Source organism: Acinonyx jubatus, chromosome C1 (genome assembly GCF_027475565.1).
Source record: "Acinonyx jubatus isolate Ajub_Pintada_27869175 chromosome C1, VMU_Ajub_asm_v1.0, whole genome shotgun sequence".
Lineage (NCBI taxonomy): Eukaryota > Metazoa > Chordata > Mammalia > Carnivora > Felidae > Acinonyx > Acinonyx jubatus.
The window spans coordinates 179,875,104-179,890,376 of NC_069381.1; the positions used below are offsets into that span (position 1 = coordinate 179,875,104).

Sequence of the window (15,273 nt, forward strand, 5' to 3'; positions counted from 1 at the left end):
TTCGAGAGAAGAATGTTTGAGTTTGTATTTTTAACATTTTTTTAATGCTCATTAACAAAGTCTGTTGTATTTTCTTATCGTTCAGAAGTTACTTGTTACTTTAGTCCTCCTAAAACTAAAATCATTTTCTAATCATGGATTTCTCCTGTTACAGGGTATGTTTGCCAAATTTCCTAAGTGCCGCCGGTTCACCCGGGTAGAACCAGTAATTCTGCAAAGTAGACAGGACAATCCGCGAGGTTGAGTGGGAGGAAACTACATATCCCGGCATGCCTCGCTCGCGAGCACAATGGAGCCCTGTCGTCATCCGGGGTCACGGGGCTGAGCGTTCCTTACGCACCGCCGGATTCCGGCCTGGGTCCCGCCCCGGGCGGAGGGCCCTCCTGGGCCGGGAAAACTGCAATTCCCGGCATGCGCTGCCACGGATGCGCCTGCGTACAGGAGCTATCGCGCCGGAGCGGGTTGGTTTAAAGCGCGTTTAGTTCCATGGAACCCCGCTTACCTGCTGCGGGACAGAGTTACAGGCGGATCGATGGACTGTGGGGTAAGGGCGACCGTGCCATGGACCGGTTAATCCGGGAACGGAGGTGCTGGGCCCGCGGGGGAGAGCTGGCAGCTCACATTAAACCACCATCACCTGTCCCTTTTGCCCTTTCTCCTCCCTGGCAGAGTTTAGTCTCGTCCCCTGGACGTCGGGACCCTGATTTACGGCGCTTCTGTGCTTGACGCGAGTGAAAACCGTTTAGGAGCCAAGTTTGCATTGGCCTGGCTCTAGCTGAGGGAAGGAGGATGGCTAACAGAGAGGGCCTCCAGATGAGCCCCAACACCACCTTTTCTTTATGTTTGGCTGGAGGTTATCGGTTCCTAGAAAAGCCATTTTGACGTTTTTGTTTGTTTGTTGTTAATTATAATTAATTATAACACCGGTTATATTCCCTGATCTGTTTATTAGAATGCAGGTGTCAGGAATTGGCTTTCGTTCATTGAAGTTTCCTCAGTGCCTGGACAGAATACATGTTCGTTAAATTTTTCCGAAATTTCCTCCTGTTTGTTTGCCATCTGCAGTGTCCCATGCACTGTGCTAGGCTCTGAAGATAGAGAGGGATTAATTTGACCCTACTGGGGAGAAGCTCACGGTCTGGCTTGAACACCCACCCACTCCTCATGTCCCTGACTTGTGAGTCTTGGAGCACCCAGGACTAGGTCCCTTAATCCTTTCTGTTCTCTGTTAGGCAGTCTTGTGCCTTTACACACTACATGCGTGTTGAGAATTTAAGAATTTATATCTCCGGTCCACAACTCTCCCTTGAACTCTGTATCTACAAGTTCAGTCGTGTTGGTCGTCTTTCCGGTTTTAAATTTTACATTTCCAAAACAACTCAATCTTCCGACTAAAGCTAATTCTTCTGAAGGGCTTCTATTGTCTAAATAAATGGCAGCACCATCTTCCAATTGCTTCCTTGCTCTCATGTTTCATATCTAATTCATTAGCAAAACCAATCTTTAAAATATGGTTGGACTCTGACCACTTCTTACTATTGTGTTGCTATCTATCACCCTGGTCCTATCCAGTGGCACCACCTGCCTGGATTATTGTAGCAGCTTCCCAACTGGTCTTCCTACTTCTGTGGTTGTCCTCCTACCATCGTGGGAGGGTATCCAGAGTGATCCAGTTAAAGTAAGTTAGATCACAGCACGCCTCAGCTCTGTACCCTCCAATGGCTCTGAGAGTCACTGAGAGTAAAGACCAAATCTTTCCAATAGCCTTTCAGGCCTAATATGATCTGGTCCCTTTATTACCCTCTGACCTCACCTCCTGTAGTTCTCTACTTCACTTACTCCTCTCCAGCCAGACTGACCTCCTTACTGTTTGTGAAGATCTTTGTACTCATCGTTCACTCTTTCTGGACTTCTCTGTCCCCTAGATGTTTACATGACTCACGCCTCCACCTCCTTCACAGGTCTTTGCTGAAATATCATCTCAGTGAGGCTTTCTTTGATCAGTCTGTTTAAAATGAAAGCCAGCACCACAGCTCTTATCGTATCCTCTTTCCTACTTTATTTTTCTCCATTGCACTATCAGCAATAAACAAACTATGTATTTTACTTAATGTCTGTGCTCCTTAGTTGGAATATAAGCTTCACGAGGGCAAGGAATTTTGTCTGTTCACTACTGTATTTCCCAGTGCCTATAACAGTTTCCAGCTCATGGTAGCATTCAGGAAATATTTGTTGGCTTTATGAGTGAATGAAGACAGTATTACTGAACACATTATTTTCCAACGGTTGTGATAACATCAAGTCCCTAGCCTGTTATTTTAGAACCGACAGCATGTAGTTGTACCTATTGCCAGGTGTAGGAATGGAGCCTATGTCCACTGAAGCAAGTGTCCCTATTTTTTTTTTTTAAGAATTTATTTTTCAGTTATCTCTATACCCAATGTGGGCTCTAACAATCCCAAGATCAAGAGTTGCATTCACCACCAAGTGAGCCAGTCAGGAGCCCCAAGTATTCCCTTTACCGTCACCTGGCTTATACTAGGATATTACTTATAATATTAGTCTTATTCATGCCATCCTTTCAGTGAGGTAACCTACTTAGAAACTCCTTAGAAATACTCTCCCTAGAGTGGAAAATGGGTGATGGGCATTGAGGAGGGCACCTTTTGGGATGAGCACTGGGTGTTGTATGGAAACCAATTTGACAATAAATTATATTTAATATAAAAAATAAAAATATGCTTATTTACAGTCATAAAAATAAAATAAATAAAAAAATATTTATTAAAAAAAAGAAATACTCTCCCTAAATTAAGTTGATGATAATACATTTTTAAAAGTAGCTATGAATGAACTTTTTTAAAAACTAGAAGTTTATATCTCAGTGATTTTATTACTGTTACGATCAAGTATCAGGACTTAGGTTCAAGACTACAGTGATATTTTCACCTTTTCAAAAGCAGCAAAGCACACATAAGTCAAGCCATAGTCTCTTTGCTAGAATAGTAGCAATTGGAGCTATATTCTTTTCTTGTAAGACTGTTCTTAGACTATGAGCTTTTGAGCTATAACTTCAGAAGATCTGCCAAGTGGCCAGTGGATTGTGTGTGGGAGCCTGCCAAATAAGGGAAGACAGACGGGTATGAATAACTGTAGTGAAATGAGAGTCTCTCCCAACTCAACAGATTTACTGGATCCCAGGTAGTTACCTCACTCTTTCTTTAACAGGCTGCCAGGTACTTAGGGACTCTCCCTGGTGGATATTAAGGCTGTCTCCCTCTTGCTATTCATCTACCATTGCTTCCTTGGGCTTTCCTGACCTTGACATTTTTTTTTTTTTTTCTCTTTCCTATTGTAGGGAAGGTTTGTGGAGGGATGGTTTTCAGCTAATCCTGACACCTGTTTTTAATCTCCAAAGGGTAGATTGGCTTGTTTGCTTTTCTAGTCAACTTCTTGGATGACTTGATCATGCTCATGAGTGATTCACTAAGAATATTTCAAGAACGCTGCCATGTTCACTAAGTAGCTTTATCCCTGCCTGCCATCAGTCTGTCCCAGGCACCTCAGTCTTCCCTTCCTTAGGGTGAATTTTCTGTAAATCTCTTCCCCCTCAGAGTCTAGGGGCCAAGTTTATTTCTTCCTTTTTGTTTATTTTTTTTCATCTCTGGAAGCCTGAGTAGCTCCAGTGTAGATCAAGTGGGTGTGAGTGATGATGCAAATCAAATTCTTAAACATATATGGACTTCCTCTTTTTTTAAAAAATGAAGCAATTTAATTTGAATTGTTTTCCATTTTGTTTTTATGTCTGAAAGAGCCTACATACTGTAAAGTAAATGTGAGCATTTTATACATATAGGTACCTTAGGGACATGTCGGCATAACCGTGATTTTTTTCAACAATTACATGCAGAAATTTTAGGTGGCAACCTATATCCCATTCAAAATATGTGGGAAGCTTGTATTCCATTTCCTGTATTTTTTCCCCTAAATGGACTAATGTTTGTGTTAGTATTTTGTGCTTGGCTTCTGGTATAAATAAATAGGGATCATCCTTTGTATTATAACCGGATACTTCAGCCTAACAAGTTGTTAATGAAGTTGTCCTCCCCCCCACTTCCCAGCACTGCTTGTCTTTTCTTTTATGGCCTCCTTCTACTTGTTTCTCCACCAGCTATTGCCTGGGACTACTGTGTATTAGGAATATCTTGTTGCAAGCAACAGAAAAAAGTGTTTAAAACAAAAGAAAAAGTTTATTTTTCTTAAATAAGAAGTTTGGATGTTACAAGTTTTGGAAAAAAAAAGGCTAATCTGAGTTTCTCTTGCCTTTTCCTTGTGTTTCTCAGATGCTGGTGATCTCTGGCTGTTTATATCTAAAAGTGAGGTACTACATGACTGACTGAAAGAGAGTTCTCAAAACTCTGGGCTTCATATGGGGAAAGAAAGGACAGGTGCCATCATTTCAGTTTTTTTAATGGCAAAAACAAAACCCTTCCCAGAAGCTCCTTGCAAACTTTGTGCTCAAAGCCTCATTGGCCAGAATGTGTCCTATGGGTGTGCCAGTTGCAAGGGAGGCTGGGGACATGAACTTTTCAGCTTCTGTTAGGGAGAGAACAAAGGAGCCAACTATGTCTACCCCAAACCTTATTAAACACCTTTTACATTTTCTCCTCACTTCAGGCCTAGTTTATCTCTAGGTGGACAGTAAAGAGACAGCAGGTGACAGAAAATGCAATGGAGGGTAAATCCATGTGGTGTTTCTCCATTGTTACCGTTCCATTTTCTCCCTACCCCACTCTAGTGGTGGTTTCCCCAACCCTAGCCCTAGTTTCATGGAGGCTCTTCATTCTGTTACCAGAGAAATACTATCCTGGTTCCTGTGGTAACATGAGCAGGAGTCTCCAAATCTGGCTTTTTTCAGAAACATAGATGAACCTTACTTCAAATCTTTGTATATACATAGACCCCTTTACTACCTATATGTACCTTTGTCTTTCCCTTCAGAAAAATTGAAAGCATGGAAGGAAGTTAATAATGAGCTTCTCTACCCGCATATCCTTAAACTGATTGTTAACAGAAAATCTTTTTTAAAAATTGAAATTATATGTGTCAGAAATGCTTTCTACTTCATAGAGGAGGATAAAAGAGAGAAATCCTGGTCAGAAGCACTAAAAAAGAGTAAAAAGAAAATTTGTACCCTTTGACCTTTATCATTCCTTATCCCTCCCTCCAGACCATTCTATTCTGTTTCAGCCTTTTTTTTTAATTCCACATATAAGTAGTATCAGACAGTATCTTTCTTTCTCTGTCTTGTTTATCTCAGCTTAGCATAATGCCCTCTAGATTAATCCATGTTGTTGTGAATGGCAGAGTTTCCTTTCTTTTTACAGCCAAATAATATTAAGTATACACATCCACACACATCCACATATATATGTATATATATATATCACATTTTTTTAATCCACTTATCTGTTGAAAGATAAGGGTGTATAGGTTGTTTCTCTATCTTGACTATTCTGAATAATGCTGCTGTGAACATGAGTGAGCAGCCACTTCTTCAAAATGATGTCTTTGATTCCTTTGGATATATACCAAGGAGTGGGATTGCTGGACCATATGGTAGTTCTATTTTTAAATTTTTTGAGGAACTTCCATACTGTTTTCCATAATGACTGTACTATTTTATATCCCCACCAATAGTGTATAAGGCTTCTCGTTTCTCCAAATCTTCACCAACATTTGCTGTCTGTCTTTTTGATAATAGCTACCCTAATAGGTGTGAGGTGATACTCATGGTGGTTTTGATTTGCACTTCCCTGGTGGTTAGTGATATTGAGCACCTTTTCATTTATCTATTGGCCCTCTGTACATTGTCTTTGGGGGAAATGTCTGTTTAGGTCCTCTGCCCATTTTTTACTTGGATTCTTTGCTTTTTTGCTATTGAGTTATATTTTGGACATTAATGCCTGATCAGATCAGTGGTATGTAATTATTTTCTACCATTCTGTAGGTAACCTTTAAAATCAGAAGTTCTGAGGATCTAATGTACAGCATGGTAACATAGTGATCTGTTGTATAGTTGAAAGTTGTGAGTGGGTCTTAAGCATTGTTACCCCACAAACACACAAAGTTAACTATATTATCTATGTGGGGTGATGTGTTAATTATCTTGATCTTGGTAACCATTCTACAGTGTATATGTATATTAAATCATCACATTGTCCACTTTAAATATATTCAATTATATTCTATTATTCCTCAGTAAAGTTTAAAAAAAAGAAGATGGAAAAGACAATAGGCCATTCTCTGGGACCTTTGGGAGGAAGAGAAAAGGTGATTGGAGAGCTATTTCAGGATGAAGATATGTCGTTGATGGCTGTAGCACTGTTATATTGGCAAGAAGCTCATCCTTTTCATAGCTCCTCACCATAATTCTTGCCCCCTTAAATCTTGCCATCAGTTTTCCCACTTCTTTAATTCTTGCCTTGAGTGATGGAGACGACCTTCAGTGACTAGGACACTTCGACTGCCTGGGAGGTGAGGGGGAGAGATCTAATTATACAGTAAATAGGGGAGAAAACATGTGTTCCTAATATCTGAATGGGATCTTCATGAACATGTTTCCGTAGGGATACCATTGCTAGTAATGGTTAAGGTTTACAGGCTGGTTACTATAGAAATGTCTATACAGGATGGAGTTGCAGGAAAATGTCCTTAAAGTTTCTTTCCATCAATGATCTTGTCATGAACTTTGGGTCCATGATTCACTTATATGTTAAGACTGCTTCTTTGTTAATTCTGTCTCATTTGTCACTAACATTTCAAAAAGTAGTCTCGCTACTCGTTACTCTTAGACAATTTGGGGAGAGAAATCTGGAAATTTTATATCAATAGCTATAGAAGAGTCTTTGCTAGGCTATGAAGTTAAGTTTGCGAATTATTTTTTAAAATTGCTGCTTTGGTGTAGTTAGTACATTTATTTTATAATAACTGCTCAGAGGGTGCCTGGGTGGCTCAGTTGGTTAAGTGTCCAATTCTTGGTTTTGGCTCAGGTCGTGATCTCACAGTTTTGGGAGTTTGAGTCCCACGGTGGGCTCTGCACTAGCAGTGCAGAGCCTGCTTGGGATTCTCTCTTTGGCGCGTGCACGCTCTCTCAAGAGAGAGACAAATAAATAACTCAGAAGTCTCAGTATAGGATTTTTTTTCTGATAGGTTGGTTGGAATATGTTTTATTCCTTTTTAAATTTATTTATTTTGAGAGAGAGAGAGAGAGAGAGAGAGAGAGAGGCCATGGGAAGGGGTAGAGAGAGGAGAGAGAGAGAATCCCAAGCAGGCTCTATGCTTCAGTGCATAGCCAGACTCGGGGCCTGTGAGATCATGACCTGAGCCAAAACCCAAGGGTCAGATGCTTAACTGACTGAGCCACCCAGGTGCCCCAGGTGGGAATGTGTTAAAATGACAGTGGCTGGTAATGAAAGAGTGATAATTCCCTCAGCCAAGTCATAGGTCCTAGTGTGTGTCTAAAAGTAGCAGATAGGATAGACTAGATTATGATGATCGGACTAGTAGTTTGTTACAAAATACTCAACAATCTCAGTGGATGATAACAGCATTAAGTTTATTGCCCATTCACCATGGATGTCACGGACAGGTCATAGCTCTGCTTCATGTCTTCTTCATCTTGGCACAGGAGGCAGGCCCTGTCTGGGTGTTGCCCATCTCATGGAGGGGGAGAAAGAAGGAGATGATGAAAGACAAGTTGGCTCTTAAAGCTTCCACCTGCATTAAATTGACCAAAGCAAAACACATGGCTGTTCCTGAGCTCAACAGGACAGGGATGTATAATTCTCCCGTAAGAAGGGGCAGTGACTGTTTTGAACCATAGTAGAACCTACTATACTAATAATGTGATTTTAATCTCAGGTGCATATGGAAACTGCAATGTCCAGACAGGTCCTCTCTCCAACCCACATCAATGCTACAGCTTCTGAAACGTTCACGGTACTTCAACAAAGGATGAGAATAGTTGAGGAACAGACCAGTTCTCTGAGGGATGACCTAATAATGTTGGACTTTGGTGAAAAAAGGTAACACATGGAAAATGAACTAGATCTTTGTAAGTTGAAGAATTTTGCTTCACTGGTTATTAATAAGGAGTCGAATTACAGATGGTTTGGCTGATGAAATAGGTGTTTATGAAAGAATTGAGAAAAAAACAGTTTCCATTTGAACATTAATTAGAAAATATTTGCAAGATAATTGTTATCGTGTAAGAGGTACTACCACTATTACCCTAAATAGATATTTAAATTGTGCTAATTAGGTGCACAAACTTAGATATCCTGTTCACCTTCAAATCTTGATTGAAAACAAACATGGAATTTTTTGTATAATTAGAAAAAACTTGGTTCTTATTTTTTAAATCAGAAATAGTCTTTGATATTAGTTAAGGTGAACATTTAAACTTGATTCATGCCATTGAAATAGTTTTCATTTTCTTTCCCCAGACTTATTGTAAATTAAAAGAAAGGCTTTAAGTCTTTAAAAACCATTTTTCCCCAATGGCTAAAGAAGATATTGCCATTAGAAGTTGGATTATCAATGGCCTGAAGAATCTGGGTGACTTAGCAGCCAATATCAAATTTACTGGTGTGATTTTCTTTAAGATTACGTACATATTTCCTTTGTGTTTCTCTTGAAAACCTGAAATAATTATAATTGGTATTACAGCAACCAAAAAATGAATAATTCTTCACTTAAAGATTAAATCTGTACAGATGTTGAGTATGTTAGAATAAAGTAGGAATGTTTAGGGGCACCTGGGTGATTCAGTCAGTTAAGTGTCTAACTCTTGATTTTGGCTCAGGTCATGATCTCACAGTTTGTGGGTTCGAGCCCTGTGTGGGCTCTGTGCTGACAGCGCAGAGCCTGGAGCCTGCTTCAGATTGTGTCTCCCTCTCCTCCTCTTCCCCTTCCCTGCTCGCACTCTTTCTCTGTCTCTCAAAAATAAACATTAATTCTTAGTTTATAGATTCAGCACTTATCATGTTTTAGGTATCACATAAAAGTTTACAAAAAATTACATTAAAAGAAACAACCATTATAAAATCAGTGGTCTTTATCCATCTGATAATAGTCTCATCCTCAATACCTAATGGTGCCTTCTATATTTAAATTTGGAGAAGCTAATGGATGCTTGTTAACTAAGGGTCTAATTTTCATTCTTGGTAGAATGTTACACTGACCTGATGGTTGGGATTATCATAGTGCATTGCATTACATAATATTGTTAAATTGGGATCTTTGTCCAGAGGCCAATTGGAAGCTCCAAAATGTTTAGAAGAGGCTTTGAGCCAGAACATCATTAGTCCTATCGAAAAAGAAGTAATTTGTTCAGGAAAAACGGATATTCTGTGGAAGAACTGTGAGTTTCTGGTAAATCGAATGTGCCGTCTGGAAAGCCTTATCCAGTCTTTGAAGATGAACATCTTTTGTCTGCAAACTGAAAAGGATTTGAATCCACAGAAAACAGGTACAGAGAGGAGAGCATCATCAGAAATTTGATCCTATATGGGTGTTTAATGAGTTTTTGATCCTTTTCTTTTCCTGATCTTCTTTCAAATGCTTGATGACCTGTTGTAGACTCTGGGTCTGGAGTTCTCTCTTGTTCAGCAAGAAAGCGGTATGCAGGATTAAAAATGCGTGAGAGGCTAATGTCCAGGAGGGAACAAGAGCCCTGAGTAAGGGTCCTTTTGCAGTTTTTATTAGGATCAGAAGGCTTACAAGCTTGATGGGCGTGCAGAGAGACGATGAAATTGTGAACATTATCTTACGGGCATGGGGAGAAGGGAATTTTGGAGATTTGTGGTGTTAGGGGTTTGGGTCAATACAAAACAAAATCCTGGTGCTGGGTGGAAAGTCTGTGGGGCAGACATGAGGCCCCACCTCTGTTTGCCTAAAGTGGCCTGGGGGACAAGAAGTGCAGAGCATGCTACCTCAGGGCCAACAAGGCACCTTTCTTTTGCTAATTAGCTGCGCTCTGAGCAACTTTGCCCTGCTGTGGCCTATAGCCCTATTTACCTTTTTACCTAATTTGGTCCTTCCTTCAGGTGAAAGCAGCTTTCTGCTATTGTACTAAGTTGGCAGGCATTTCTGCCTGAATACCTAATCTTGTTTACCTCATCTTGGATGTTTTCCTCCTGAGATTTCCTTATTCCTATACCTTTATCCTATACTGGGAGCCTTTGCCCCAATTACCTAACCTTATTTACCTAATCTTGTTTACCCAAACTTGGGTGTGTACATCCTATGGCTTTCTAATTCTTTATGCCTTGTTAACCCATGTGCAATCTCAGGGAATTCCTAAGCTTATACCCCACAATGACCCTTCTCTGCTGTTGGGTAGCTCTTCTGAAGGATCAACTGAACGCAACACAGGAGAAGCATACCAAGGACCTGAAGCTGTTGCATCTTGAGGTGATGAATTTGCGCCAGCAACTAAGAGATGTAAAAGAGGAAGAAGACAAGGCACAAGAAGAAGTGCAAAGGTTGACTGCTACCCTGGAGGTTGCCTCAGAGACCAAGGTTTGAATCTAGATTTCTGAAATACAGATTCACTATTATCTGTTAACTGGAGGAGGCAACAGATCCATAAAATTGAGTTAAAAATAGGTGATGTGAGGATTCTTCATATTTCAAAGTTATCTACATTGATAACGTAAACCATTGTGTGCCATCAGTAATGTAATATTTATAGAGCCCTTACCCTATACACATGAAAGTGAAAGTCCAGAGATAGAAGTAGTGTCTCTGCTCTTCAAAGAGCTTACATGCTAGGTGGGAGAACAAGGAATAATGTGAAGTACTAAATAGAGAAAGAATAAGGGCATGGGAAATGATAAAGGGCAGTGTGGGACAATCAGTGGATATTGAAGAGTAAGTGTTTCACGTTCAGGGGGTTTGAGAGGGTGAGTGTGCCCTATGTAGAGAAGGGGAAACTTCAAGAAAGAGATAAGACATGAGCTGAACCTTTAGAAGCTAAGATAGAGAGGTGAGGACATTTCAAGGAGTACATACTGAGGCAGGAAAGCATATAGAGTAGGATAATAAACTAACAATTTTGTTTAACCTCCTAGGGCTGCGCAGTATCATAGATGGTAAATATGTTATTGTGTTTAATTAAAAAAAACACACACATGACATAGGATATTATTGTCCCCATTTTAGTAATAAAAGTATTGGGGCCCAGAGAGAATTCATTTTCTCTAAGATCACACTTCCTTGTCTTCTTACTGTTAACCCAGGTTTGAACTTAGATCTTTCCACTGGTACAGTTAGAGGAAATGCACAAACTAGGCTGACAGCAGTGAGGATTTGTTTGGGCCAAATAAATTGGAACTTAGAGATCACATGGAGGATTTCAAAATCAAGAATAATCAATAGTTGGGCTTGATCCTATGGAGGGTGATTAACATTTTTGATAAGGAAGAAACATATCAAAAACAGGCCAACTAATCTGGCCAGTAGTGTAGAGTTTTGGGAAACCAGTTAGGAGTCCATTGTATGATTTGGGGCATAAGCCTTATTAGGTCTGACTTAAGGTTGTGGCATTTTGAAAAGAAAGATACTGTGAAAGATACTGTGAAGAAAGATAACGCTAGAATATGGTGCTGGACAGGAGCAGAGAGTAGGAAAGAAGGCAAAGATGACTGAGGTTTTACATCTTGGATTGTGGTGCCATTAATAGTGATGTAAAAGAATAAATAGTGAAAGCTGTGTTTGTTTTTGTTGTTGTTGTTGTCTTATTTATTTTTGAGAGAGAGAGAACATGTGTGCAAGCAGGAGAGGAGCAGAGAGTGGGGGACAAAGGATCTGAAGCAGGCTCTGCGTGGACAGCAGAGAACCCAATATGGGGCTTGAACTCATGAATTGTGAAATCATGACCTGAGCTGAAGGCAGATGCTTAACCAACTGAGCCACCCAGGCACCCCTGAAAGCTGTGTTTTTGATTCTCAGTTCCTAAGCATGGATAATATTTGAGGCCAGAAGAAATAGAATACTTGGGAAAAAAAAGCAAAAGGAATATACCCTGTAAGGAAGAGTTCTATCAATTATACCAGGTTCTCTCATTATTGAGTGTTATGTGTAAAGTGAATGCGAAGTTCACTTTAAGAAGTTAATCACTTCTTTGGTCTAAAAGGGAAAATGAAAGAAGTCATGAATCAAAGTAATCAAATAACCTTCTTTTTAGATATCTCACCATAATTACTTCAGACACAAAATAGGTATTTATAACCATATTCAGAATAGCATTTATAGGTTGTTAGAAGAGTCTAGATTTAAACTGATGTGCCTATAGACAGTTTCTATCATTTCAGATTGTTTACAACCTTTTCTCCTTGTACTTTTAGAAGAATGCAGCCATTATTGAAGAGGAACTGAAGACCACAAAACGTAAAATGAACCTGAGAATTCAAGAGGTAAGATAGAAAAGATGCTAGCGGGTGGAGGGGGCGTTGGAATTACTAAGAGGACGTCAAGAAAGTAGAAAAAATGAAAAACTTTGAAAAAGAAAATGTTACTATGTAGTAGGAAGACTTTTAAAATATACCACGTGAAATTCAAGTGAAAGTGGCTGCCCTTATTTGACACTAAGAATTCTTTTTGCCTCAATATGGTCATACAACCAGAAATACAATAAGTGCTCTGTGAACTACAAAGGAAATTAGTTACCACATATTCATATGCTAGAGCTAAGTGAACACCTTCATACAAAGACCTTTTAAACTAAAGTATTTAAAACAAAAAGCTTTTAAGAAGCCTGTTCATCTAATTTTACCTTGAAACCTCCATTTCAACCTAAGTTTTAGTAGATAACAGATTGGGAATTGTGAAGTAGGTGGCTGCTAAAAGTTGCTGGACTAAAAATTGGCAGCTGAAAACAGTAGAAGAGTCGGGAGAATTAGTAATCCAACATACCCTGGCCTAAAAACCTCAATATTCCCTGACAGAATAATCATTTATGTTAATGCAAATCAAGAGGGTCAAACTATATTTAAAATATTCTATTACATAAAACAGAGAAGTAGATACACTTTTTAGGAAAAATTTCAAGAAAAGTTACTTTTTTATTTTTTTAAATGTTTATTTTGAGAGAGAGAGAGAGAATGAATAAGTAGGGGAGGGGCAGAGAGAGAGAAAGAGAATCCCAAGCAGGCTCTGTGCAAGCGCGACGTGGGGCTCAATCGTAAGAACCCGCAAGATCATGACCTGAGCTGAAACCAGAAGTCAGACGTTCAACCTACTGAGCCATCCAGGCACCCCTAAAGTTAATTTTTAAGTTATGGATTTTAGTGCTTACAGTGAGAAGTATAGCTATCTGAAAAATTCTCTTATATAATTTTATTTGCTACTAATTATTGATAAAAGCATGATTGTTCATAGTTCGAATGTGTTATGTTTAGCATATTTTTAGTTTTCAGATATTTTAGTAGACTATTTTTTAATGTGACTTTTTTTTTTTTTTTTTTTAAATTTTAGAGAGGGAGAGAGTATGTGCAAGTGGGGGAGATGGGCAGAGGGGGAGAGAGGAAGAATCTTGAATCTTAAGCCAGCTCCTTACTGAGTGTGGAGCCCGATGCAGGGCTCGATCCCACCACCCCTGGGATCATGACCTGAACCAAACTCAAGAGTCAGACACTCAACCAGCAGAGCCACCCAGGTGCCCCAGTAGACTTTTTTTTTTTTTTAAGAGAAGTTTCACATTTATAGAAAAATCACACAGAAAACAATTCTCATAAACCTGTTCTTCCCATCTCCACAGTTTCCTCCCTTATTAATGTCTCACATTAGTGTGGTACATTTGTTACATTTGATGAACAAATATTGATAAATCATAATTAGCTAAAGTCCACAATTTATTTTAAATTCACCCTTTGTTGATTACAGAGGATTAAAAACGGCCCCCCTCTCTTCCTGAGCCCCTAGCAACCACTGATCTTCTCACTGTCTGTCGCTTTGCTATAGTTGAAATGATTCCGTGTGTGGTTATTTTGGACTGGCTTCTATCACTTAGCACATGCCTTTAAAGTACCTCCAAGTCTTGTCATGGTGTGATAACTCATTTTATTGCCTAACAATATTCCATTGTATGGATGTACCACAGTTAGTTTATACATTCATCTATTGAAGTACACCTTCGTTGCTTCTAAGTTTTGGCAATTGTGAATAAAGCTACTTGAAACATTCATATGCAGGTTTTTGTGTGGACATGTTATCTACTCATTTGGATAAATACCTAGAGCACAATTGCTGGATTATATGGTAAGCTTTTGTTTACCTTTGTAAGAAACTGCCAACATGTCTTAAAAAATTACTGTACCATTTTGCATTCACACCAACTAGGAATGAGTGCCTGTTGCTCCACATTCTCATCAGCAGGTTGTCAGTGTTTTGAATTTTTGCCATTCTAATATGTATGTGGTGGTATTGGTGTCTTGTTTTAATTATAATTCTCTAATGAAATATGATATTGAGTATCTTTTTATATGCCTGTTTGCCACCGTATATCTTATTTGGTGAGGTATCTGTTAGATCTTTTGCTTATTTTGTAGTTGGGCTGTTTGTTTTCTTATGTTGAGTTTCAAGAGTTCTTTGTGTATTTTGGGTATTAGTCCTGTATCAAATACATGTTTTGCAATTTTTCTCCCCTTCTGTAACTTATCTTTTGCAGAGCAGAAGCTTTTAATTTTAATGAAGTCCCACTTAACTTTTTTTTCTTTTGGAGATTATACTCTGGTGTTATATCTACTAAGTCATCACTGAACCCAACATCACCAAGATTTTTCTCCTGTGTAATTTTTGGAAGCTGTATAGCTTTTAAATGCTTGTTTGTGTATGTATGTATGTATTTAGAGAGCAAGTGGCGGGGGGGGGGGGTGGGGGGCAGAGAGAAGGAGACACAGAATCCCACACAGGTTCCTTGCTGTCAGCACCGAGCCTGATGTGGGGCTCAAACTCACAAACTGCAAGATCGTGACCTGAGCTAAAACCAAGAATTGCACACTTAACTGACTGAGTCACTGAGGCACCCCACAGAAACCTTATAATTTTGCATTTTACATTTAGATCTGTGATACTGATGGGGTTTTGGAGTGCTGGAGGGGCTCTAATTGTCATAGCCATTAACCCAGGAAATAAATGAGGGAGAAGCCCTCACATCTATTAGGAGGAAGAACAGTAAGAAAAAGTCTATGTCCCTTTTGTTAGGGATGG

At 39.3% G+C, this 15,273-nt stretch overlaps 1 protein-coding gene across 8 annotated transcripts in view; it reads left to right on the plus strand.

Moving 5' to 3' along the window:
* Positions 1-387: 387 nt before the first annotated feature.
* The window catches only part of CCDC150 (coiled-coil domain containing 150), a 94,303-nt gene continuing 79,417 nt past the window's right edge, over positions 388-15,273 (plus strand). For 6 of the 8 annotated variants that reach the window (XR_008295503.1, XM_053215484.1, XM_053215485.1 and 3 more), the window contains exons 1-5: positions 388-544; positions 7,924-8,087; positions 9,312-9,532; positions 10,406-10,584; positions 12,411-12,479. Coding sequence is in view for 7 of the 8 variants with exons in the window: in XM_053215484.1 (XP_053071459.1) it covers positions 533-544; positions 7,924-8,087; positions 9,312-9,532; positions 10,406-10,584; positions 12,411-12,479 (645 nt within the window). In the remaining variant the exon portion in view is untranslated. Of the gene's footprint in view, positions 545-7,923; positions 8,117-9,311; positions 9,533-10,405; positions 10,585-12,410; positions 12,480-15,273 lie in introns of those variants that run through there. The other 2 variants (XM_053215488.1, XM_053215490.1) reach the window with 2 other exon arrangements.